Raw genomic sequence first — 23,345 nt, 5'->3', positions numbered from 1 at the left:
TTATGCACAGGCAGCTGCAGTGCCCACCACATCTGTGGCTTTGTCTTCTCTCCTTGGGCTTGGAGGGGAGCAGCGAGGCAGTGAGACCTGGTGGATTGACAAAGAAAGCCCAGGGCACGTCTTATTACAGAATCGACAGATGCTCTGTTCTTGCAGACATGCTGGGTGACTTCCTGCTGCCTTTTCCTGCTTCTCATGGCTGCTGTGGAAAACGATGACACAATCCCACATTTCCAGTGCAAATGGCTTTTCTCCAGGAGTTTTCACACTCCCCTCCCCCACTCTCATTGGTAATCATGAGGCCATAGGCCTTGGGGAAAACAGATGTGACTTAGGGAGAAAAGCGAGGTTCTGGGAAGGAGAGAGAGCTTCAAGTCTCTGCCTCCTAACCCTGCCTGGAAGGGAGACCATTGCTGCAGTGATCACGATTCTGATGGGCCTTCCTTTCCCCTCCAGTGTAGCCTGAGGCCTTGTGGGGTCAGCAGGTCACCCTGACTTTTCCAGAGTTATCAGCTCTTTGAGAGCAGTATGAGGCTGAAGTCAGGCGAGGGGTCTGATGATAAGAATTTGCAGGAATACAAGTTGAAAGCCCTAACCTCACCAAGGCAGCCACAGCTGACCTCTGGGGGCTTGTGGCAAAGAGCCTGGTGTGTTGGACATGAGCTGAGTGGGTGTGGGTGTGAGCCCACGCAAGCATCATCTCTGTTCAGAGTTGGCCTCTCACTCCCTACTGCGGACAGCTGTCCCCTAGGAATTGGTGACTTGGAAACCTGGCCAAGGGCTGTCTGGATAGACCCGGGAGAAACGGGATGGGAGAAGCCGCTGAGCTTCTTGCAGGGAGGAAGCTGGATCCCTGGTGCTGGGCAGGAGGCCCAGCAGACACCCCTTGAGAAAATGCTGCCCTGAGCTGCAGCCTGTGTCGGCTGCGGCCTTGGCTCTTGAGGCTTTCCTGTGAGGTACCGCACACTCCCGGCACCACCCGCCCTGGGCAGCCTGCCCCAAATTGCTCCCTTCCCTCCGTCAACACTTCTCCAAGACCCGAGAGTTTTTCCTGCGTAGGAGGGGAAGGGCAGAAACCTCCCCATTCCCTCCACCCGAGTTAGAGAAGTGAGCCCTTTGGAAAACATGATGCATCTTCGCTCTGGAGCCAGTTCGCCAGCCCGCTCCCCAGCGCGGCACTTTGCCTTGTAGGCGGGGTGTGGATGAGCCTCTTGGCCTCACCAGGGAAAGGGGCTGGGTTGTTGGGCTGAGGGTCTCTAGGGATTAGATTCTGCGCTGACCAGACTGGGCTCTCGTGGCATCATTTCTTCGTTACGCAGGTCAAGTTTCCATTGTTCTTTTGCCTTTAAGGCCCACTGGGTCCAGGGCAGACAGCATAACTAACTACCCCGAGCCACGTCACCGGCCGGTGAGACGCGCGCGGGCATGGATGGTATCCCGGCGCCTGCTCAGTCTCCGTAATGTGAGCTGCAGCGGAGCGGGTGCTGGGCCGGCCGGCTGGCTTCAGCCTGAGGAGCAGGAGCAGAGGGCGTCAGTTAGACTGTGGCCTTCTCAGTCCCGTGGGCCCAGGTCTGCAGTTCTTTTCTTTTTTCTGGTAGGGGAGGGGAAGGAGAGCCGTCAGCAGCGGGGCTCCTTGGCCCTACTCTGGGGGCACAGCTGGGAGAAGCTGCAAAACTTCAGCTTGTGACGCCATCTGGGCTGCAGTCCCACGGCCCCTAGAGCAGCTGGGAAGGGGATCCCGCCCCGAAGTGGGGCTCAGGGAGGAACATATGGGCAGGAGTCTGAGAGCGCGGCTGGACACGCTCAGCACAGCACTGCTGGGTGGAAGGTTCCAAGGCAGTGTGGGGTCCCTTCTTGCCCTGAATAGGGGCAGCTGAGGCCAGGAGCCCACCCTCCTTCCCCAGCACGGCTGCCCAGGGACGGCCTTCGGCTGCCACTTGATGGTTTAGGTGCTTGCACTCCAGGAGGCTGCGTTCCTTCCAAGCCAAATGCGTACTCTCGAGCCCTCAGACCCAGTGGAGGTGCAGAAAGAGGGGTGACCAGGAGACCGCCGGTCACAGGGTGCCCCAAAGGAGGGAGAGAAATAGACCCCCAAACCAAGGGAGGCAGGGCCCAGGGAGGTGGGGTGGGATGGGACATGGCACGAGCATGTGTGGCTCGGGACCCCACCTTGCCGGAGTACCGCCCCGTGTTGATGAGTCAGTTTCTTTAATGCTTGGCTGGCAGGAGAAGGACCTGCTGAGCCCTGGAGTCTAGGTGGAGTCATGCAGTATTCCTCGGTCCTCTCTTCTGCTTTGTTTGCGTTTTTTTGATCCTGCCAGCCAGCCTCTCAGCAGATACATCCGAGTTGATTCTGTGCCACCGACTATTCAGAATGTGGCACAGGGGAAGGAGCATGAAGTTGGAAAGACATGCCTATTTACCAGCTGTGTGATGTGGCGTAAGTTACTTGACTACTCTGAGCCTTGGTTTACCCATCTTTAAGGTGGGGCTAGTGGTACCCACCTCTTGGGGGTTATTGTGAGTAGTAAATATACATGAAGAATGTAGCTCAGTGTTTGACAAGTAGGAGGCATTGAATTCATATTCCCCCTGCTTCAACTCCCAGCAGTGATGGGGAAAAGGAAGCAGACAGAGAGAGCTGTTCTGGAAACAGAAAAATACAACATGATAAACTTAACATAATACAACATGATAAACTCTCCAATAGGGCTGAGAACAAAAGACCTCAAGAGAAGGGAGCACCTGACTCTGCCTGAAGACGTTGGGAAGGCTTCCCAGAGGAGGCAGCATCACCAGTGAGTTTTGCAACATGACTAGGTGTTTGCTGAGAGTAAAGAAGGGCAAAAGTGCTTCAGGGAAGAGGAACCAAATGTGCCAAAGCTTGGCGTGTGGCGAGGCCCGGCAGATTCAGGCAACAGGTCAGGGAGGAACTGAAGGGACTGGAGGGAGGTACAGCAGTCTCAGACAGAGCAGCAGGGTGAGCAGCCAAGGTGGCCATAGTCCTCAGATTTAGAGGGGCCTGCAGCTGGACTGGGGAGTTTGCTGGTGCCCAAGAAGTGCAAAGAAACATGTCTTCTCTTTTCAAGCAGGGGAGAGTCAGGATGGAATTTAGTTTGGGGAAATACCTCTGGTGGTGAGGAGGAGGGTGGGTGCAGGAGAGGTCAGAGGGCCTTGTGGAAATTGTTACAGTGGTCCAGGTGGGAGACAGTGGTGGCCTGAACTAAAGCAGTGGCCGTGGGGATGGAGGGGACCTGGCTCTGTCTTTGTGCCTTGCATTCATCCATTCACCAACATTGATTGAGCATTTGCTCTGTGCAAGGTTGAAGGCAGGTGCTGGGGATACAGTGGTGACCCTGCAACGTGGGCCACAGTCTGTCTGAGGGTGACACTGCAGAGGTGGCTACTCCCAGACTGCGCTGTGGCTGGGCAGGGGCTCGGTGGGACGAGTTGCCCTGGGCAACTTGGTACCAGCATTTCCTCCCCTTACTGCCCAAGGCTGGGGCCCAGGTCGAGGGGTCTAATTCCCCATGTGGTTCCACCAAACATGGAGACCTTGGAAGATTCTCCTGGGCTAAGAGGCAAAGGATGGTGGCTTTTTGGGGATGATTTGCCCACCTTGTGCCCCACCATGGTGTCCCTGCTCCCGTCTCTGTCTAAATACCATCTCACTGAGCATCATTTCCTGGCTTTGCAGAAAGAATTACAGGGTTCTGCCTGCCTTTCTTGGGTTTAGATAATGGGGCTGAAAGCCGATGAACAAAATCAGAATGATTTCTTAAAGAGGGATGGAAGATCAAACAACAACAACAACAACAAAAAGAAATAAGCAAACAAAAATGAAAGGGGAAGTCTTCCAGGTTGGAGGACCTGCAGCCTGGCCAGAGTGGCTTTGCTGAAACCACAGGGAGAAGCTTAACATTGTGGCCAGTACACACGTCCTAACCCCATGTGCGTCCATGATTGACATGGAACGTCCCTTACTTGGTGGGCTGCAGTGATACTCTATTCCATTCCATTCCATAAACGCGTGTTGACACGGCTGACTTGATGATATGATTCCCTGCTGCATTGTCCCTGCTGAGGAGGCAGCTTGTCCCGAGGTTGGCACGTGGTACCTGCAGTGCCTCTGCCAACACAGCCTGAGACATCTGTCCAGACTGACGTAGTTGGGGAAGTGGGCTGAGCCATCCTGCATCCTCACTCTCTGTGGCCAGAACGCTGACTGTTGCAGCGCTGTTTGGCAGGACTCAGGGTGGGAGCTGGGACCTTGTGGAGAAAGGATAGAGAGCAACATAAGAGGCTCTGGCTGGGATTGGGTTTCAGGTTCTCCCTGGAGCATCACAGAGTGGCTGTAGTTTTCTTACTTCCTTTTTGTGATGACATCTGGCCTTTATTGAGTACTTTCTATATACCAGGCACCGAGAGCCATGCTTTTGATATATATTTCTTTCTTTCTTTCTTTTTTTTTTTGAGATGGAATCTCACTTGCTGTGTCTCCCAGGCTGGAGTGCAGTGGTGTGATCTCAGCTCACTGCAGCCTCTGCCTCCCGGGTTCAGGCGATTCTCCTGCCTCAGCATCTTGAGTAGGTGGGATTACAGGTGTAGGTCACCACGCCTGGCTCAGTTTTGTATTTTTAGTAAAGACAGAGTTTCACCATGTTGGCCTAGCTTGTCTCAAACTCCTAACATTAGGTGGTCCTCCCACCTCCCAAAGTGCTGGGATTACAGGTATGAGCCATAGCGCCTGGCCCGATACATATTTCATCTCATTTAATGTGCGTAACAGCCCTGTCAGGGAGATATTCTTACTGTGCCTGTTTTATAGATGGGACAGCTGAAGGCCAGCAAAGTCAGACACTGGCCGAGGTCCCAAGCTCTGAGGCCAAAGCTGTGACGGGAACCATTTGGGTTGGGTCCTTTCATATCTGTGGACTCCTCCAGGGAGCTTTCCAGCCTCTAACTCCTCTGCCTGATTGAAGACCTCGGGCTTGGGGTCTCAGAGATGCTGTGAGAGTCAGTGAGGCAGGGACGCCAGGTCCTCCTTGGGCCAACGTGATTTCTTGTTTTTTCACAAAACAGCCACAGCAGCAGCCACAGCTAAACATGTATTGAGCACTTGTTGTATGCCTGGCACTGCAGTACCTTGGGCTTTTTCACATATTATCTCATTTAAACCTTGCAACCTGCATGTCATGGAAGAGGAACTGTTACGATTTTCATTGCACAGATGAGAAAACGGAAGCACAGAGGCCTAATAACTTCTCAGGGTCAGCTTAAGGATGCCAGTGAGTGAAAAATGTCCCTTGCTTTCTATTCATCTTTTTGACTTAAGTGTCTGAGGAAGAGAGTTTAATTCAAACCTTATTGCCGAGCACCCAACCTGTCTTCCCTGGCTCCCCAATCACAAAAACAAACAAGATCTGCCGCTAGGGAGATTGTTGAGGTCAGGGAGACTGGGGAACTGGCTCTGGGCTCTGCATGTGGTACCTGGGGTCTCTTTGCAGCCCTGGAAGGGCTCATCCTAGGGAGGACCTCCTTGAGTTGCCTTCAGCCCTGGCCTCAGCTGGAAACAGTTTGGATGTTTGCCTTTCTCCTCTGTGTCTGCGAGTACAGCTCTGTTGACCCATTTCTCCATTCATACCCCCATAGTTATTGAGGGTTTCCAAGGGCCTGATGCCGGGCCAGGCTCCCTCTTGGAGCCAAACTTGCGGCTGCTAGGACAAAGGAGCCGTCACATACTGGGGCATGGGTGTGTGTATAAAGTGGGTTTAAGAGCATAGGCACAGGTAGGTTCCAAGGCAGGCAGTCACTGCACAGGGGAAATGCTTATGCGAAGTAGCAACCCTTCATGTCTTCCTGGTGTCATAGTTTAAAGAGATGCAGAAAAATATGTAAATATGCCATGCATTTGTTTTTTGCCAAACTGATGCCTAATAGCCTCTGCAAGCTGTTAGGAAACCTTGTCATGCCTGTGTCCTGCTCTCCCTCACAACAATTCCTCAGCTCAGCAAAGATCAAGCAGGAATTTGGTCAGTCTATTGTCACAGGAAGATTTTCTTCCCATGTACACATCAACTGCTAAAGATCTGAGAATTTGGGAAAAACAATCTCTTATCTTCAGACACAATTATATATTAATTGCAGCTGGCCACAGTTAGGCAGGATGTAGAGGGAATTATACCGACAGGGCCTCTCAGATGGTTATGGAAAAAGGGAAATATTTTTAGGGCTTGCTAACACACATGCAGGCGCACACACACCCACCCACGCGGACACGCTCATTCACTTACTCTGCCCACGGACTTTATGCTATCAATAGATGCTCATGGATGCTATTTCTGTCCTGGCTTTCTGGATTTCTGTTCCTTCATGGAGCCTTGAGTCAGCAGTTCTGATCCTCAGCGCCTGGTTTTTGCTGCCTGGCTCACAAGTAGGGCAGCCCTGTGCCAGGTTCTGTCTCGATTGCTGCCGGCAGGCGTGGGAAGAAATTTGCCCCAGATGCTGCAAATTCACCCCAGGGCAGTCACAGGTAGCCGCTGTCTCTGCTCGAAATGAGGGAAGGACGGAGAGGCGTGGAGGTTCTGCGTTTGCTTTCTGTACTTTCATCTTGGAAGCATCTCCACCACTGGGCCACTGAGGGGAGCCCCTCCCACCACAGAGGCACACATCCGCCCTTCCCAACCTGCTTCTCCAGTCTGGACTCAGAAACCAGCTTTGCTGTTGGTTTTGGCAGCTGGGAGACCCCATCTCTGTTTACACCCAAATGTTTTCCTTAAAAGGTCTTTTATTCCTAGTACAAAGTAGCCTCTAAAACCAGTGACTTTCAACTGTAGAGGAACTCAGTGGATTAACACATCAACATTCAAACCAAATGCAATATTAAGCCTCTTTCAACAAGAACCAAAATATTTTTGTGGTGCTTACTGAATTTTCTGTTCTTCCTGGAAATAGTTTCCCGAGAAGAAAGATGTATAACACTGGTTGTTTTTGATCCTAGACAGATGCAGTCACCTGGCTTAGGTGAGAGCGTTGGCTCTATCTTCTCAGGTTTAGAATGGAACTGGGCTTTATCTCGAAGTAGCAGCCTGAACTTTAGAGGTTGAGATTTTATTTGGCCCCATGTCTGCTGTGGGCCACCTTCTTGATTTTTGCCTGTGATCTTAAACCCAGTTTATAAAGGTAGTTACAGGAAGGACATCTGGGTTTTCTGAAGGAAACTGTTAACTGAGAAAGGCCACTTAAAATGAGTACACTTAATAAATCAAAAGTTTTATGGTAATAGTGGGAAAAACTTTTTTTTTGTTTTCTTTTTGAGACGGAGTCTCAGTCTGTCGCCCAGGCTGGAGTACGTGGTGCAATCTCGGCTCACTGCAAGCTCTGCCTCCCAGGTTCACGCCATTCTCCTGCCTCAGCCTCCCGAGTAGCTGGGACTACAGGCGCCCGCCACCACGCCCGGCTAATTTTTTGTATTTTTAGTAGAGACAGGGTTTCACCATGTTAGCCAGGATGGTCTTGATCTCCTGACCTAGTGATCCACCCACCCTGGCCTCCCAAAGTGCTGGGATTACAGGTGTGAGCCACCGTGCCCGGCCAGTAGTGTGAAAAACATTTTTAAGACTTCACTCTGAAAATAAATGAAAAATTATGAAAATGATTTTATTTTATATTTAACAAAATGTAGATTTTAATGGTAACCACATGTTAATGCTTAGAATGAACAAAGGATTTGGGCAGATGTTTATTTATTTATTTATTTATTGCCAGATTTTCAATGCTGCATATTCTTCACTTCACACCTGACTTCAGCTTAAGCAACAGGGTCACTCTTTCATAAACAGTTCTGAGGGCTTCTCTTGGTTCTTTCATCTTCACGTTCTCTCTTGGAAGCCACCTTCTGTCCTCATCCTGGCTGAGTTTCTCTTCTTCAGTTGCTCACAGGTCTGACTGTGCCAGCTGCCCTTTCTTATAGCTTTGGGGTAGGTTTTGAGCAATTCTCTGGTGTCACTTTAATTGACTCCATGACATCCTCCTCCTTCTTCCAGGTTTGCAGTTTTGCTTTCTGGTTGTTGGCACTGTATATTTGCTCCTTCAATCAGCAAGAGACTGCCAAAGACTAGACTTGTGAGGACATGACTGGGTGCAGTGTCTCACGTCTGTAGTCCCAGCACTTTGGGAGGAGAAGTTGGGTGGATCACTTGAGCCCAGGAGTTCGAGACCAGCTTGGGCAACATAGACCACATCTCTACAAAAATTACAAAAAATTAGCCAGGCATGGTGGCACATGCCTGTGGTCCCAGCTACTCAGGAGACTAAGGCAGGAGGATCGCTTGAGCCCAGGAGGTCGAGGCTGCAGTGAGCTGAGATTGTGCCATCGCACTCCAGCCTGGGTGACAGAGTGAGACCCTGTCTCGAATAAAATACAGTAAAATAGACTGGTGAAGACAGGAGGAGCATATGAGGGAGGATCAAGTCTATAAATGGTTACTTTGTTGATGACGTTGTCCTAACGCTGTCCTTTGTGTTCTCTTATGTAACCTTGTTAGCATGGAAACTTGAGTGGTGGGGACCCTTAGTGTAGGATGGGGGCACTAGAAACGCATCCTGGGAACTTTGTAGTTTTTGGATTTTGTTGATTGCCAGGAGAGCTGAGGAGCCCCTGCCGTGCTTGCTGACATAGCTATGTGGAAGGATATTGTATTGGTGGGAGGATATTGTTGAAGGCATCAGCCACCATATACATACAGTCACCTGGTGAAGGGCTTATAGGAGAATGCGTGTTCAGAAAGTCACAACAGAAGCTGCTCATCCGTGGGATGGTCTTTTTTTTTGCTTTTTTAACCTGTCGGATTTTGTGAATCATGTAACTGGTCATAGTTGTTGCCCTTTTTGCTTTGGCTGTTGGGAAACTTAGAGCCAGACTCGTACCCCACTCCTGCAAGAGCTAACGTCAGTACTTCCAGGCCCGCCTCACTCCCTCTGGCTTTTACCTACCTTTTCTTCCTGTATTTTCTTTGTTCTCTTGAATTGTGAGCTTAAATCCTTTTTGACATTAGGTAGGGTATAGTCTCTCAAAAGCTACCTCACGAGTGTCTCCTACGATTTCGATCTCAAAAGAGTGGAAATATCAAGCCAGCAATGGTGTGTTTAAGAAAAAGAGGGCTGAATTAATTTGGTAAAGAAAGGAAGATTTTGAGAATCTTATTCCGTCTTTTTGAACATGGTATTTGTGTTACTGATTTTTTATTTTTTCATATGTGATGAGAATTCTTAATGCTAACAACTTTTGTATAGCCCTGAGATTTTGGGGACTGGCCTCCCTCCCTCCTTCCTTCCTTCCCTCCTTTCTTCCTTCCTTCCTATAGATATCAAAGATTACAAATATGTTCTGAATTCTTAATTTAAAAATAAAAGTGAATCTCAACTGGCTGCGAGATTACAGGTGGCTCACACTTGCAATCCCAGCACTTTGGGAGGCCGAGGCGGGCGGATCACTTGAGGCCAGGAGTTCAAGACCAGCCTGGGCAACATGGCGAAACCCCATCTCTACTAAAAAATACAAAAATTAGCCGGGCGTGGTGGCATGCACCTTTGGTCTCAGTTACTCGGGAGGCTGAGGCAGGAGAATTTTTTGAACCCAGAAGGCCGAGGTTGCAGTGAGCTGAGATTGCACCACTGTACTCCAGCCGAAGCGACGGAGCAAGACTCTGTCTCAAAAAAAAAACCAAAAAACAAAAGTGAGTCTCATTTCTCTTTACTGTCTTCTTTTCTAGCACATTTGGGTTACCTCCCTGGGTCTAATAGTAAAATTCCCAGTCCTCTGCCTCTGTCATGACTGAATTGACAGAGTTTTTCCCCTGAAGACTCGCCTGGAGAGCTGTCCTTGCTTGTGAAGAACTCTGAAAGGTCCCAGTTGTAAATATGGTGAAGGTAGTAGAAAGAGATGCCGTAAATAGATCAGCCCTTTGCAAGGAGAGAACAAGAGAACCTTCTGGAAAAGGTGGGGCTTCACTGAAGCTTGTGCTTAAGCCCAAGAAACCACTCAGACTCCCAGAGGTGAGCATGTGAGATTTCATGCTGGCCTGTAAGAGGTTAACAGAATATCTGTACCGCTGCAAATAAACGAACGCAACCATCTTCTGCCTTTTCTCTATTCATCATAAGACGGAGTTTTGCCAGGACCTTCTCCCCGTCTGCTGAGGTTTCGTGCAGCATGTGTTTATGGGCTCTGGCTGTTGTTTGGGGCACCCTGCATGGCTGGAGGGCAGAGACACAAGACACAGACACACCTGAGACTCTAACAAGGCAAGAAAGCACCAAGGCATCAATGTGCAGGCAGCCGAGGGAATGGGAAGAAAAGTCTGGGGCTGGCAGGGAGCAGACCCCTCCGGGGAGTTGGGAGAGCTGGGATGTGATTTTCTGGAGGAACTGAGAGAGATGGAGAAGTTGAGGAGGGGGCAACTCCTCAGCAGTGAGGAGGTGAGGACCTGGCCATGCTCCAATGCCGAATCAAAGCCAGGAGGTCGAATGGGGACTTTTTTTGCAAAGGCAGTGGACAAGCTTTGGAACAAGACTGAGTGATGTGGAAGTGTGTCCCCAAAGCCCAGGAAAGAGCATCCATCCCGGGACCGTGACACCCGGGTAGAGAAAGCCCGGCATGGCGCCATTCTTGCCTGAGCCCAGGCTCTGTCCCTGCTCACAGGTACCCTGCTCATGTTGATGTGTGGGTGCTGCATTCAGGCCACACAGCTTCCCAGCTCTTTGAATGTTCGGCAAGGCAATGAGCGTGCCTAGCTCAGTGCAGGGCTCAGGCGTTCAGGCACTGCTGGGTGCAGAGTTGTGTGACGTGGGGCTGGATGCGCGGGGCCTCAGGTGGAGTAACAACACTCTCAGAGACAGCCCAGAGCCGGTCTCAAGTTTGGCTCCCTGAAGAGAAGTTGCTGGGGTTTTGTCCAGCCTCCCTCCACTCCCCACCATGGTGTAGTGGGTGGTGGTGAAGACCCAGGGCTTGGAGGAGCCCCGTTCTCCATCTGTGTTTACATTCTTCGCTCCTCCAGATGGGTTTCTCTGTGATTTGACCTACTTTCCTGAGTGTGTGTGCTCGGGCTAATTAGCAGCTCGGGGTCCATTGGTAGTGTTTAGAGAGTCTCACTGCTATGGCAACTGGAGACTCCCTGAGGCCAGAGGCAAAGGTGGAGCCACTCACGTTTGTTTTTCTTGGGGTATCAGAGGGGTCTCAAACTACTCGCAGTTTCTGACCGTGGCTCAGTCCCTTGAACCTCTGTGGGACTGAAGAGGCTGCATTACATGGTTTATCTTTTGGCTACAGGGATTTGTCAGGTTTGCTGCTCTTTCTGGTAGGTGTCACTAAGTAATGTGAGAATAAGCTGGTTTCCACTTATAGGCCAGGCACACAATAGGTGCATTAATATATGTTGAACTGCTTTTTAGAAATGATGGATGCATTCCTTAATGTATCCAGGTTTCTAGGGTGTCTTAGGGGACATCAGTAGGAAGGTTTGCAGTGGAGCCTGTCTAAGCAGGCTATGACCTTCGGGGGTCTAGAATATGTGGACTGTGGTCTAAAGGCCCCCAGGGGCTGTTTGAGTTCAGGGTCTCATTAGGGCCATGCTTAGGAGTGGTGGGGTTCCCTGGGTGGCTTCAATAGAACACATTGATTTCTTCTAGTTCTGTAGGCTGGATGTCTGAGATCAGGGTACCAGCATGGTTGTGTTCCTGATTTAGGCTCTCTTCCTGGCTTGCAGATAGCCACCTTCTTGCCTCACACAGCAGAGAAGGAGGGTGGGGGGTGGGGTCTTGTGTCTCTTTCTCTTTTTATACAGGTATAATCTCATCTTGAGGGCACCCTTATGACGTAATCTAATTCTAGTTACCTCCCAAAAGCCTCACCTCCAAATACCATCCCCCTTGGGATTAGGGCCTCAACACATGAATCTGGGAGGGAGGCACAAGCATTCGGTCCATAGCACAGCCCTTTTCCTCTCTGCTCATTCTCCCTCATTTTCTTCAGCTTTACATTTTCTGTAGGCCGAGTTACTAGATCACCAGCTTTGTTTTAAATTGTTTGTAAAGTCAGCATCAAAACGTCTTCAATGAGGGTCTGAGAGACTCTTCCATAAATAATTTACACAAACTAATCACACATGGGTTTTAGTTGCATTGACTGTAATGGTGCCCATATTCTGTGTATTTCTCTCCAGGTTTTTGTTTTGTTTTGTTTTTTGAGACAGGAGCTCGCTCTGTCACCCAGGCTGGAGTGCAGTGGCACGATGATTGCTCACTGAGTGTGTGTGCTCGGGCTAATTACCAGCTCGGGGTCCATTGGTAGCCTCGACTTACTGGGCTCAAGCACATCAGCCTCCTGAGTAGCTGGGACCACAGTTACACACCACCACACCCAGCTAATTTTGTTTATTTTTTGTAGAGACAGAGTCTCACTATGTTGCCCAGGCTGGTCTTGAACTCCTGGGCTCATGCAATCCTCCCACCTCGGCCTCCCCGAGTGCTGGGATTACAGACGTGAGCCACGGTGCCCAGCGCCCCTCCTGGTTCTTGATTGTGTTTTTGACAACAGTGAGATGCTGTTGTCCCGCTAAGTAATATACCCTGTCACTATGTCATAGCTTTTCAGTTATTGGGATTCTATGTAAAAGCACTTCACTTTAATGCTGCCTTAATTTCCTTTATGGTACTATACTTGGGGAAATTTTTTTCTTATAAAGAAGAATCCTGGTTCTGGGCATTCATAGATGGTATTTAATTTACTTTTTCCAATGTCCTTGCAAAATAGATGCTTTTCCTCTTTTGTCAGCCAAGGAAATAAGGTTCAGTATGGTTAAGTTGGCTCAGGCCACACAGCTAACGAGGGAGAAGTCAGGATTTGAACTCCAGTCTCATTTCAAACCCTATCTTGTTATCGCAGCAGAACCTCTACCTATAAGGGTAAGGACATTTAGATGGCTTTGTACTTTTGGACATCATCTGAAAAATGTTTTTAAAAGTTGGCAGATGAGTTCTAATTGTGGTTTGAAGGGGTGGCCTGCCGCTCCACACTTGTGGGTGTTTCTCGTTAGGTGGAAACGAAAGACTTGAGAAAAGGAATAAAACACAGAGACAAAGTGTAGAGAAAGAAAAGTGGGGCCCAGGGGACCGGCGCTCAGCTTACAGAGGACCCACGCCGGCACCGGCCTCTGAGTTCCCTTAGTATTTATTGAGAATTATCTTAGTCATTAAAAGGATAAGGGAGTGGCTGGACAATAGGATTATTGTAGGGAGGAAATCGGCAGTAAGACATATGAAAAAATCCTTGTAATATGAACAAGCATAAAGGAAAATGCTGTGCCTTGAGATGTATATGCGACATCTCCATAAACCTTTTAGCAGTATTGCTCCAGCAAGTCCCACCTTATTCCTAAGGCGGTTTCTCCTCACTCACTAAACAAGGCACACAATGGGTATTACCCGGAGATGTTCCATTGCCCAGGGAGGGGCAGGAGACAAATGTTTTTCTCTTTGTTGAGATTTAAGAGAATGGTGATGACGCCGGGCGCGGTGGCTCAAGCCTGTAATCCCAGCACTTTGGGAGGCCGAGACGGGTGGATCACGAGGTCAGGAGATCGAGACCATCCTGGCTAACACTGTGAAACCCCGTCTCTACTAAAAAATACAAAAAACTAGCCGGGCGAGGTGGCGGGCGCCTGTAGTCCCAGCCACCTGGGAGGCTGAGGCAGGAGAATGGCGTAAACCCGGGAGGCGGAGCTTGCAGTGAGCTGAGATCCGGCCACTGCACTCCAGCCCGGTCGACAGAGCAAGACTCCGTCTCAAAAAAAAAAAAAAAAAAAAAAAAAAAGAGAGAATGGTGATGACTTTTAACCACAAGCAGCCTTTAGGCACTTGTTTAACAAGCACATTCTGCACAGCCCAAAATCCTTTTAACCTTAAATCACCTTCGCACATGTCTCTTGCAAGGACAAAGTTGAAGGTAAGGTCACAGATTAACAGCATCTCAAATACAGAACTAAATGGAGTCTTTTATGTCTACTTCCTTCTATATAGACATGGTAACAAGCTGATCTCTCGTTCTTTTCCCCACAGTGGTTCCTCTTTTTTTCCTCATGTATTTTCTGAGTACCAGGCTTGGCTGAAGGCCAGTCCCTAGGTGCCCAGGGAAAGGGCCACTTTCCTCAGAACAGTACCAGCCCAGGTTAGAGCTTACCAATGTTTCAGCTCCGCGTGGTAAGCTTCTTTGGGCCCTCACCTGCATATGGAGCCCAAGAGGTCTGTTTTCTGACAGCGAAACAACCCCCAGGGTGCTGAGAATGATGACAGGATGAACAGGTTGCAGGATCCTTGCCACCAAGTGACACCCAATGCTGACAATGAGTGACGGCTTCCCCGGGAGGTGCTTTCCAGAGCACGCCTCATCACGCCACCCCTGACAGCTACCTTCCCTGCAAGATTGACATAATCATTAGCTATTTTCATATAAATGCAAAAGTAAACCTTCTCAATGTTTCCTGGAAATTTCATGTTGTTACATCCCACAGAATGATGTTGATCCTCTGGCATTCTGTTTGACACTGATACTGAATAGGAGCAGTGGAAAGTCATCCCCGTGAAGCTCTGGAACTACCGTGACCTCGAGTGTCGGTATCAAAAGAGCCCATCCAAATGTCCTTGGCCATGTCGCTAGAAAACAGTGTATTGGAGGCAATTTTAAAATGCTTTGAACAATTTTGTTTTTATTTTCTTTTGCTTTTGGCCACAGTTGAGATACATTTTAGGCTCACTGCCCTATGGGTGAAGAAAAGCTGGGAAAATGTGGAAGAGTCTTCCACTTACCCATCAGAGGTTCCATTTGAATTCAGTTGTGAGTCTGGGCTGGGAGCGCAGGAAGCGGTTGTGTTGAATGTACAGCATGAGGGGGACGGTGGGGTTCCCAGGTGTGCCCCAAACCTCCTGTACCTATACAGAGATGATGAACTCTTTCTCCAGCAGCCTTCAGTGAGGCGGCTCAGGAGCTCAAGCCTTGAGGGTTTCCCAGCCAGCCACAGGCCAGGGACGGGGATTTGGGGATTTGGCTGCTGGTGGGTGACATGCTGCCAGCCACAGAATGGCGCTGGGCACTGGGAGCTTGGTGACGGGGTGTCACGGACATTCCTACAGGCCCAGCCCCTGTTTAGAATCACAGAGCTGAGCCAATGCATGTCACGGAAAACTGCTTTTGCCCTGTACACGCATGCTGCATTAGGGGCCTGCCTTGGGCGGCTCAGCTGGCCAGGCATCTGCTTGTTTAGGGTGAGCCTTTGCACAGGGCTTGGCTTTGTGGAGCTCATTTGGTGGCCAAAGATGGTGTTGCAGCCCCAGCCTGCTCGCAGGCCCAGTACCTTTTGCTCCCTAGCTTGCCCCAAGCCCTGCAGACTATGCGGTGCAAAGGTCCGTGGAGGCCAGGCCCGGGCTGGCTGTGAGGGGAGAGCCAGGCCCTGCAGCTCTCCCTGGTACAGACCTCAGCTGCCTCCAGGGCCCAGGGCCTGAAGGAGGCAGAAGCCGGCGGTGGAAAAGGGCGCACGTCTCTCCCAGCGTCGCTCCCGCGGCCCGCTGCAGCCTGTTTACCTGTTCCTCCAACCGTCCCCCGGTCCTGGGCCGGGAGAGACCATTTCCTCTTTCCTGGAGGGATGAGCCAGCAGGGCTGAGCCCCCCACTCTCGGTGGTCAGCCCACCCGACCACCACGCCCCTCCTTTCTGGGGCCCCAGCTCCCGGGCCGCGGCTCGTTTGCATTTCAAAGCTGCACAATGCGGGCGGTCCCGGCGAGGCGGGAGGGGCTGGGGCAGAGGGAGGGTCTTCGCCTCCCCACCCCCAGCCCCGTTTCCGGAGCCCGCGATGGAGCTTTGTGAAGATGCAGGCATTGGGACTGCTCGGTGATGATGACATCATCGTGTCACACACAGGAGCCGGCTGCCGGGGGGGAGTTTAAGAGAAGAGCCTTTCGGACCACACCGGCGCTCACGCTCACACCCGCACGCCCGGGGCAGAGCCGCGCACGCCGGCCACACTCGGGCGCGCGCCGGCCACACTCGCGCGCACACATCCGCGGCGCTCGCCCCCCGGGCCCCGGCTCGGGCCGCGAGTCGCAGCTCCCTGCCGCCGCCGCCACGGATGCCCGCAGCTGCTCCCCTCTGCAGTGCAGCAACCCCGGCCGCCGGCCGGCCCGCCCCGGCTCTCGGCTGCAGGAATCGCGCCAGGACGCTGGCCCCAGTCGCAGCTAGCTTGCACGCCAGGGCACAGCGAGGATGGGAGGGTCGCAGTCCCTGCAGCCAGCCCCAGCCAGCGACCTGAACCTGGAGGCTTCCGAGGCAATGTAAGTGCTCTGCCCGGGCCGCCCCGAGCCTCCCAGGGAGGAGGAGAGGATGCCCGGGCTTTGTTAGTGTCGCCTTTCCTAATGCCTGTGCAGCCTGGAGCCCAGGCTGGCCTAGGGTTCTCCGCAGCCTTGCAAGGCTTTACCTGGTGACTGCTCTGGGAGGAGCATCTGGTAGCCCCAAGTTACCGCTGTGGGGAGAAACGATTCCCAGGAATGCGGTTTTGGTCGCTCAGCAGTGGGTGCATGGTCGGGGGCTTCTCCTGCCGTCAGCATCTTTCCTCTGCACCCCCGGCACAGTGGTATTTCCTGCAAGGGAACAGCCAGGCATCAGCGACTGCCTCCTCCTAGGAAGAACCCGTGAGCCTGGCAGCTCCGTGCCCGGGGAGACAGCCCAGTTTCCGGGCAGCTACGCGTGTGGCTGGGCAGATAGCGTGGTGTGCTCTGGTGGACGTTCCGTCCAGTTAGCCTAAGCATCATCCACATACTCACTCTGGTGAACACTCGAGGACAAGGCCGCTTGCTATTATTAGTAAAGGGCCGAACCGTCCTGTCATTGGTGGAGGCAGTGCTTGGCTGTGCATCGATCCAGGAATCCGATCTTTTCTCTCAACCACAGAGCTAACGTGCTCAGAAGTGGCCTTTATCCTGGCTGAGTGTTTATTAGAATTCACGTTTCTGTTATGGTCGTCTCCCTTACCTACCCAGGCATGTTTGGACGATGGGGCTTATTGAATGGGTCTGCCTGCCGGGTCGCATTTCAGCAACTCAGGCTTGTATCCAAAGTGGACCTCCCAGCCTCACCTGCCCGCCCCCCGCCTCCCCCCACCTTTTCCAGAGAGAAGACTGTTTCAGAGAAGAGTATTTTCTGGGGACTTGGGGTGGGGTAGTAAAGTGGTGGGTTCTTAAGAGTCATGGATATGTAGATGAAAAGATGCTGGGGATTGGTCTGTGTGTTGTAGGAGGGATGGGGCCCCGAGGTGGGGGACTTCCTCAGTGGTCCCCCGACCCCTGGACTTCAGTGAGGAGCTGGCTCGGCGTGGTGATGTAATGCTAGGCTGAGCCTTGTGGTTTTCTGGGCTCCAGCTCTTTAGCAGGGAATCATTCTTCGGCGCAGGTGTGCACCCATCATTTGTCTTCACTCCTGTAGCTTGAGAAAGCATCGTCTTACAGTGGAGGTACATCGTGTTTGAGGATTTTCTTTTTAAGTGTCAGGATCCTTGTGCTGTGCCTGCCTTGTTTCTCATGCACGTGTAGTATTGCTAGGTGCATGGAAATACAACTCGAGTCTAGGCAGAAAAGAACCATTTTAACCTATTTTTTGCAAGTCTCTATAGTGGAATTGAGTTAATCAGTGACAGGCACTGGCTAGCTCTCCCAGCTTAGACCTCTCACAGCTCAGACCTATCTAGTAAAGAGCTTAGGAAACAGAAAGGACAAGGTGGCTGTACGTTTGGGAAAATGTGCTCCTCAGTCATTGGAAATTCAGCTCGCCAGTCCCTAACATCCCCGCCCTCTTTCTCAGCTGAGTTAATAAATGATCAGTATTCTGTCAGGTGAGGGCTGAGTTTAGAGAGCTTCTGTTAGGTAACTGTGCCTTTTTGGATAAGGTCCCTTAAGGTTCTGCCCACTGGAATAGTGGTGTTTAAATAAAATTTCAGGCTGAATGACCACATTGTGATGGAAGCTGCTTATCAAATATTTTCACGGTTGAGTTGGTCCATATGCACCCGCCTGAGGCTTCTCTCCCTAGAACCGCTGCCTCTGAAATGTCTCTAAATATAGATCTTTAAGATAGTATATTCACTCATTCACAAAATCCCACCCTCCATCCCATAACATTTTTGTTCTAAAAAAATGGAGAGAGAGGAAGTGTTTGGGGCCAGTGCCATTGCTAGCATCTGTCCTCTTCAAAACCCGTCTCTGCTCTCTGAATAACTGGGGCTTATTTTTCTACTACAGATGTGCTCTTTTCCAGTCTAGAGGTTTTAAATATATATATTCGGAGAGTGCCTCTTTTCTGCCCAGACGCAGGTCTTTCTTGGTAGTATGTATTTCCGTGCAGCTAAAAATGCATGCATGTGAATAATACACAAGATAGCAACAGAGTGTGGGGTCCATGGCAGGAAAGAGGTTGCGTTGTAAGATGATGCCGTCAGGGCTGCGGGGATGGTGACAAACACAGGGTGAGCACCTGCTGCGGGATCCAGCTCCTGACAACCGGAATCTAGGGTGAATGTTTCCCTTTTTCTTTTTCTCGGCTGGTTCCCTGTGAAAGACTGGCTTAAGGAGGGCCATGGCGAGTGAAATCAAATCAAAAGATAGAGGATTTGGAAGTGACTGAAGGATTTTTTTTTTTTTTTTTTTTTAGCTTTAAGATTTCTTTCCTTCCAATTGCAGATTTGGGGTGCCTTTGGGCAGCTTTTGTAGCTCCAGCTGACAGCTTCATTCTATGCAGGAGTGCATTGGCGTAGGGTGGGAGCGAGTTTTGTATCTCTCCTTTTGAGAACTCAAGCATCAAGATTGGAGCAGCAGAAGTCCCATGGGACTGGGGATTGAAGCCTGAGGATGAAGGTGCAAGTGGTGACCAGTTCCTTGCTACTCCCAGAGTGGGCCACACATGACAGCATCCGCTTCCCGAAGAGGCTTGCTAGAAATGCAGAGCCTCAAAGCTCACCCCAGACCAGCTGAATCAGAATCTCCATTTCATCCAGTGACTTGTAAAGATGCCCAGGTGATTTGTAGGCATCTCAAAATTTGAGAAGCTATGAGCTGGTTCAGTCTTCCCGCCATCCTGTCCATGAGAAACAGCTGGCCGCTTCTCTGACTGCTCCTTTCTATCTGGCAAAGAAGTTCTTGTAGCAATAGTGGCCATTTGTTTCTAAATAGAACAGGGGTAGCAAGGAGAGGGAGAATCTCCCACAGAAAACACTGATTTCTCAGTATGGATGGTAGGAGACACAGGAATGGACAGGAAGTACTTTGAGTAAATGTGGTCTGCAGCTATTGATCAGACCTGCTGTTCATCCTTTGCGTCTGTGGCAGCCCCTTGCGGCTTCTGCTAAGTGAGGCAGCATTAGGTACTTTGTCCTTTGTGTAGCTGGAGACCCTTGTTTCAGGGGTTCCCTCAGCTTCCACCAAATCCCCACATCCTGGCCACTGAAAACCACCCAGGGGGCCATTATCATCAGAGAGCAAAAGTGGTGGTTCTGTTGGCAAAGTCGGCCTGTCCCGACTGTTACCCTACTCTGAAAGTGAGCACGTCCCTCATCTCTGAAAAACAAATCACAAATACGGAAACCCATACCTCTGTAGACCCATGGATCGAAGTAGAGGGGCCAGGGTGGGTGGGAGAGAAGCGATGGAGGAGGAAGCAACAGGCTCTGTGATGGACGCGATCAGGGAGGGAAGAGAAGAGACAGTGGCAAGTACAAAGTGGAAGTTTCATACCCTGGTAACTAAGAGAAAGAAGTGGCATTGGCCAAGATAGACAAGAAAACTGGATTGGGAGCTACTTTGGGGAAGTTGATGAGTTGGCTGAGATTTCAGAAGTGGGTGGGATCAGATGTAGCTGGAGAGAGGCCAGGCAAAAGAAGGATCTCGGGTACCACCGCAGTAGGTGGAGAGGTTGGAGCTCTCCACGCATCTATGGTTAGAAGTGGGGTTCTGGTCCCTTCCCTCATGTGGTTCCTGACCTTTTCTTTGGGAGCTGTAGAGAAAATCCGATGACTCTGATCCTGCCCCTCCTGCCTCGCAGGGTTTTTCAGAGGTGAGATGCCACATCTGTCAAGACTCGGAGAAAGACATAAGTGCCAGAAAACTGCTAAAGTGGAAATGCCCTGTGCCTGAAATTGCCGGCCTGTCCGTCACTCAGAAGGCCAGGAACAGCCGCTGGGGCTCCAAGCAGGAATCTTTCTTCAGCTCTCATTAGATCTTTTTCTTTTTCTTCTTTTTTTTTTGAGACAGTGTCTCACTCTGTTGCCCAGGCTCATATGTAACAGTGTGATCGCAGCTCACTGCAGCCTCGACCTTCTGGACTCAAGGGATTTTCCCACCTCATCCTCTCAAGTAGCTGGGACCATAGGCACACATCACCATGCCCAGCTAATTTTTTTTTTTTTTTTAAATAATTTTTTTGTAGAGACAGGGCCTTGCTATGTGGCCCAGGCTGGTCTCGAACTCCTGGGCTCAAGTGAGCCATCCGCTTCAGCCTCCCAAAGTGTTGGGATCACAGGCATGAGCCAGCGCACCCAGCCATAGATCTTTTTCAAGACTTTGTTTCTTGAGACAACCCTTGGCTAAATCCTTTAGCTTAGATGACAGCATTCCTAATGTGGGTTGCAGTCAGTTTCTGAGTTCCTGGAGGGAAATTTTACTTTGAATATTACTGTTGGACACAATAGAGTTTTTTCTCCCCTAAAATAGAATAAGCTGCAAAATTATCTGTAGAGTGGGAGGGGGAGATTGAGTCCCAAAGGAAGCTCGGGTGCATTTTTCCCTGCCATTATTCCTAGATATCACTAGTGTGGCCCTGTGCCCATGTTCGTAAGGATCCTGGGCCTTCACTATCTTCTCTGTGGTACTTGCCTGGAGGCTTTCTCTTAGGTGGGCTGAAGGCAAATATATTCCGAGGTCCTCCAGGTAGCTAGCTACCAGTCATCCAAGGGGCCATGCTGGGGCCCTGGGACAGGGTGCCCTGTCGAGGATAGGGTGAACAGCTAGGACTTGGATACTGATTGAGTGTGGCACTGCAGGTAAACATCAGATCAAGGTCAGTGGATTCTGGGTCACTCTTCTCCACCGACCCTTCCATTCCCATCCCTGTGTTTCTTTCTACTGTCTACAGCCTGTTTCTGTGGCTAGATTTTTGGTTGCCTAGGAAACAACTTTATTCTGAAACATGATTGGCTGTTCTTGCCAAATGGATTTACCCAAGCTAGGGCAGTGTTCTGGGGTAAGCAAGCGATGCTGAACAATTCTGTTTCTTCCCTTTAAGATTAATGGTGAGGACTTAGGCATTGTAAGCGATTGTTCTGTGAAAACCAATTGTTCATGGACTGATGCTTTTGTTTCAGGTTGGACAGGGGTTTAGGGGAGACTGGTTGGCTACAAAGAACTGACTGAGTCAGAACTGCTCACACATATCTATCCTGTGTTGGAAGCAGTAGCTCAGATGACATTTCTGTTTATATTTACAAATTCACTTTAGCAGTTGTGTCTGGAGTGCAGGTGTGTGCTATTTAAATGCCATTGCCAAATATGGAAACAGAGCTGATGCTGCAGTGTTGAAACCAGGAGTGAAAAGCCCGCTGAGCAGGCTCAGATTCAGCAGAAACTCTTGTGTGCCGTGTCTGTGCGCTAGGTTTTTTTCATTATAGAAATAACTATATCCCTTAATCCTTCAAGGTGGGTGATTTTTATAGATAAGGAAACTGAGTCCTCTGGATGGTTCAAATTAAGGGGTCAGCAAAGTTTCCATAAAAGACCTCATAGTACATATTTTAGGCTTTCTGGGCCATTCAGTCTTTGTGCAACATCTCTGCTGTTACAGTTCAAAAGCAGCCAGAGACAACATGTAAATCCATGTTCCGTGAAAACATGTTCTGTGAAGTTTTAGTTCTAAAAACAGGCTGCAGGTTGTAGTTTGTTGATTCCTGGTTATACGGATGGTTGGTACAGGGCTCAGACTTATGTCCCCTTTGGCCTGGCAGTCTTTGTTTTATGTTCTTTCTCTCTCTCTAAGACATCTCATTTATGCTGATGGACTTAAATAATATGTGCTGATAATGCCGCAATTTATATCCTTCCCTCTCATCTGAGCACTGTAATTTTCCTTTTTTTTTTGAGACAGGGTCTCACTCTGTCACCCAGACTGGAGTACAGTGGCACAATCACGGCTCACTGCATCCTTTACCTCCCAGGCTCAAGTGATGCTCCTGCCTCAGCCTGCCAAGTAGCAGGGAATACAGGTGCACGCCACCATGCCTGGCTAATTTTTAAATTTTTTGTAGAGACAGGGCCTCCCTATATTGCCCAAGGCTGGTCTTGAACTCCTGGGCTCAAGTGATCCTCCTGCCTTAGCCTCCCAAAGTGCTAGGATTACAGGCATGAGCCACTGTGCCCAGCCTTAATTCAATTGTTTACTTCATATCTCCTCTTGGATTTCTCCTGGATAGCTCAGGCTCAACATGTCCAACGTAGAACTCTGATGAACATCTTCCTCTCAAAAACAAAAACAAATGTACATTTTAAACAAACCCAGCCCCACCCCCCTCTTCCTCATCTCAACACCTGGCATCTCGTTCACCCAGGTGCTCAAACCAGAAACCTGATGATCAAGTCTTTTTTTTTTTTTTTTTTTTTGAGCCGGAGTCTCACTCTGTCCCCTAGGCTGGAGTGAAGTGGCATGATTTTGGCCACACTACAGCCTTCGTCTCCCAGGTTCAAGCAATTCTCCTGCCTCGGCCTCCCAAGTAGCTGGAAATACAGGCGCACGCCACTGTGCCCAGCTAAGTTTTGTATTTTTAGTAGAGACGGGGTTTTAATTCTGTATTTTTAGTAGAGATGGGGTTTCACCATGTTGGCTAGGCTGGTCTTGAACTCCTGACCTCAAATGATCTGCCCTCCTCAGCCTCCCAAAGTGCTGGGATCACAAGCGTGAGCCACTGTGCCTGACTGTGGTAATTAAGTCTTATCTTCCCTTCTCCCTCACCTCTCTTTTTTCTAGAACAGTCCACGTCCTTGGACTTCCATGGTTAAAACCTGTATCTGCTTCCCATTGCTTTTAGTCTAAAATCCAAACCCCTTGCTAGCACCTCCAGGCCCTGCCACCTGGCTCCCGCCCCTCCTCCCCTCGCCTGATTTTCACCAGGACTCTGGTCGCCTGTCAGTTCTTTGAACACACAACGCTGTCTGGCCTCAGAGACTTAGCACGCTCCATCCACTCCCCTCAGCGGGCATCTTCTGCTC

At 50.3% G+C, this 23,345-nt stretch overlaps 1 protein-coding gene across 15 annotated transcripts in view; it reads left to right on the top strand.

The window, feature by feature from the left end:
* Nucleotides 1-23,345, top strand: part of TACC2 (transforming acidic coiled-coil containing protein 2) — a 273,260-nt gene that overhangs the window by 169,538 nt on the left and 80,377 nt on the right. For 2 of the 15 annotated variants that reach the window (XM_033180609.1, XM_033180599.1), the window contains exon 1: nucleotides 15,895-16,379. The exons of the other annotated variants lie outside the window; for them this stretch is intronic. In XM_033180609.1, coding sequence (XP_033036500.1) covers nucleotides 16,312-16,379 — 68 coding nt within the window. In that variant the 5' untranslated portion in view covers nucleotides 15,895-16,311. Of the gene's footprint in view, nucleotides 1-15,894; nucleotides 16,380-23,345 lie in introns of those variants that run through there. 15 annotated transcript variants of the gene reach the window in all.

The sequence above is a fragment of the Trachypithecus francoisi genome, unplaced genomic scaffold, assembly GCF_009764315.1.
Source record: "Trachypithecus francoisi isolate TF-2019V2 unplaced genomic scaffold, Tfra_2.0 Contig01579, whole genome shotgun sequence".
Lineage (NCBI taxonomy): Eukaryota > Metazoa > Chordata > Mammalia > Primates > Cercopithecidae > Trachypithecus > Trachypithecus francoisi.
Note: the sequence above shows the minus strand (reverse complement) of the source record. Positions and strands in the feature narration are given on the sequence as shown.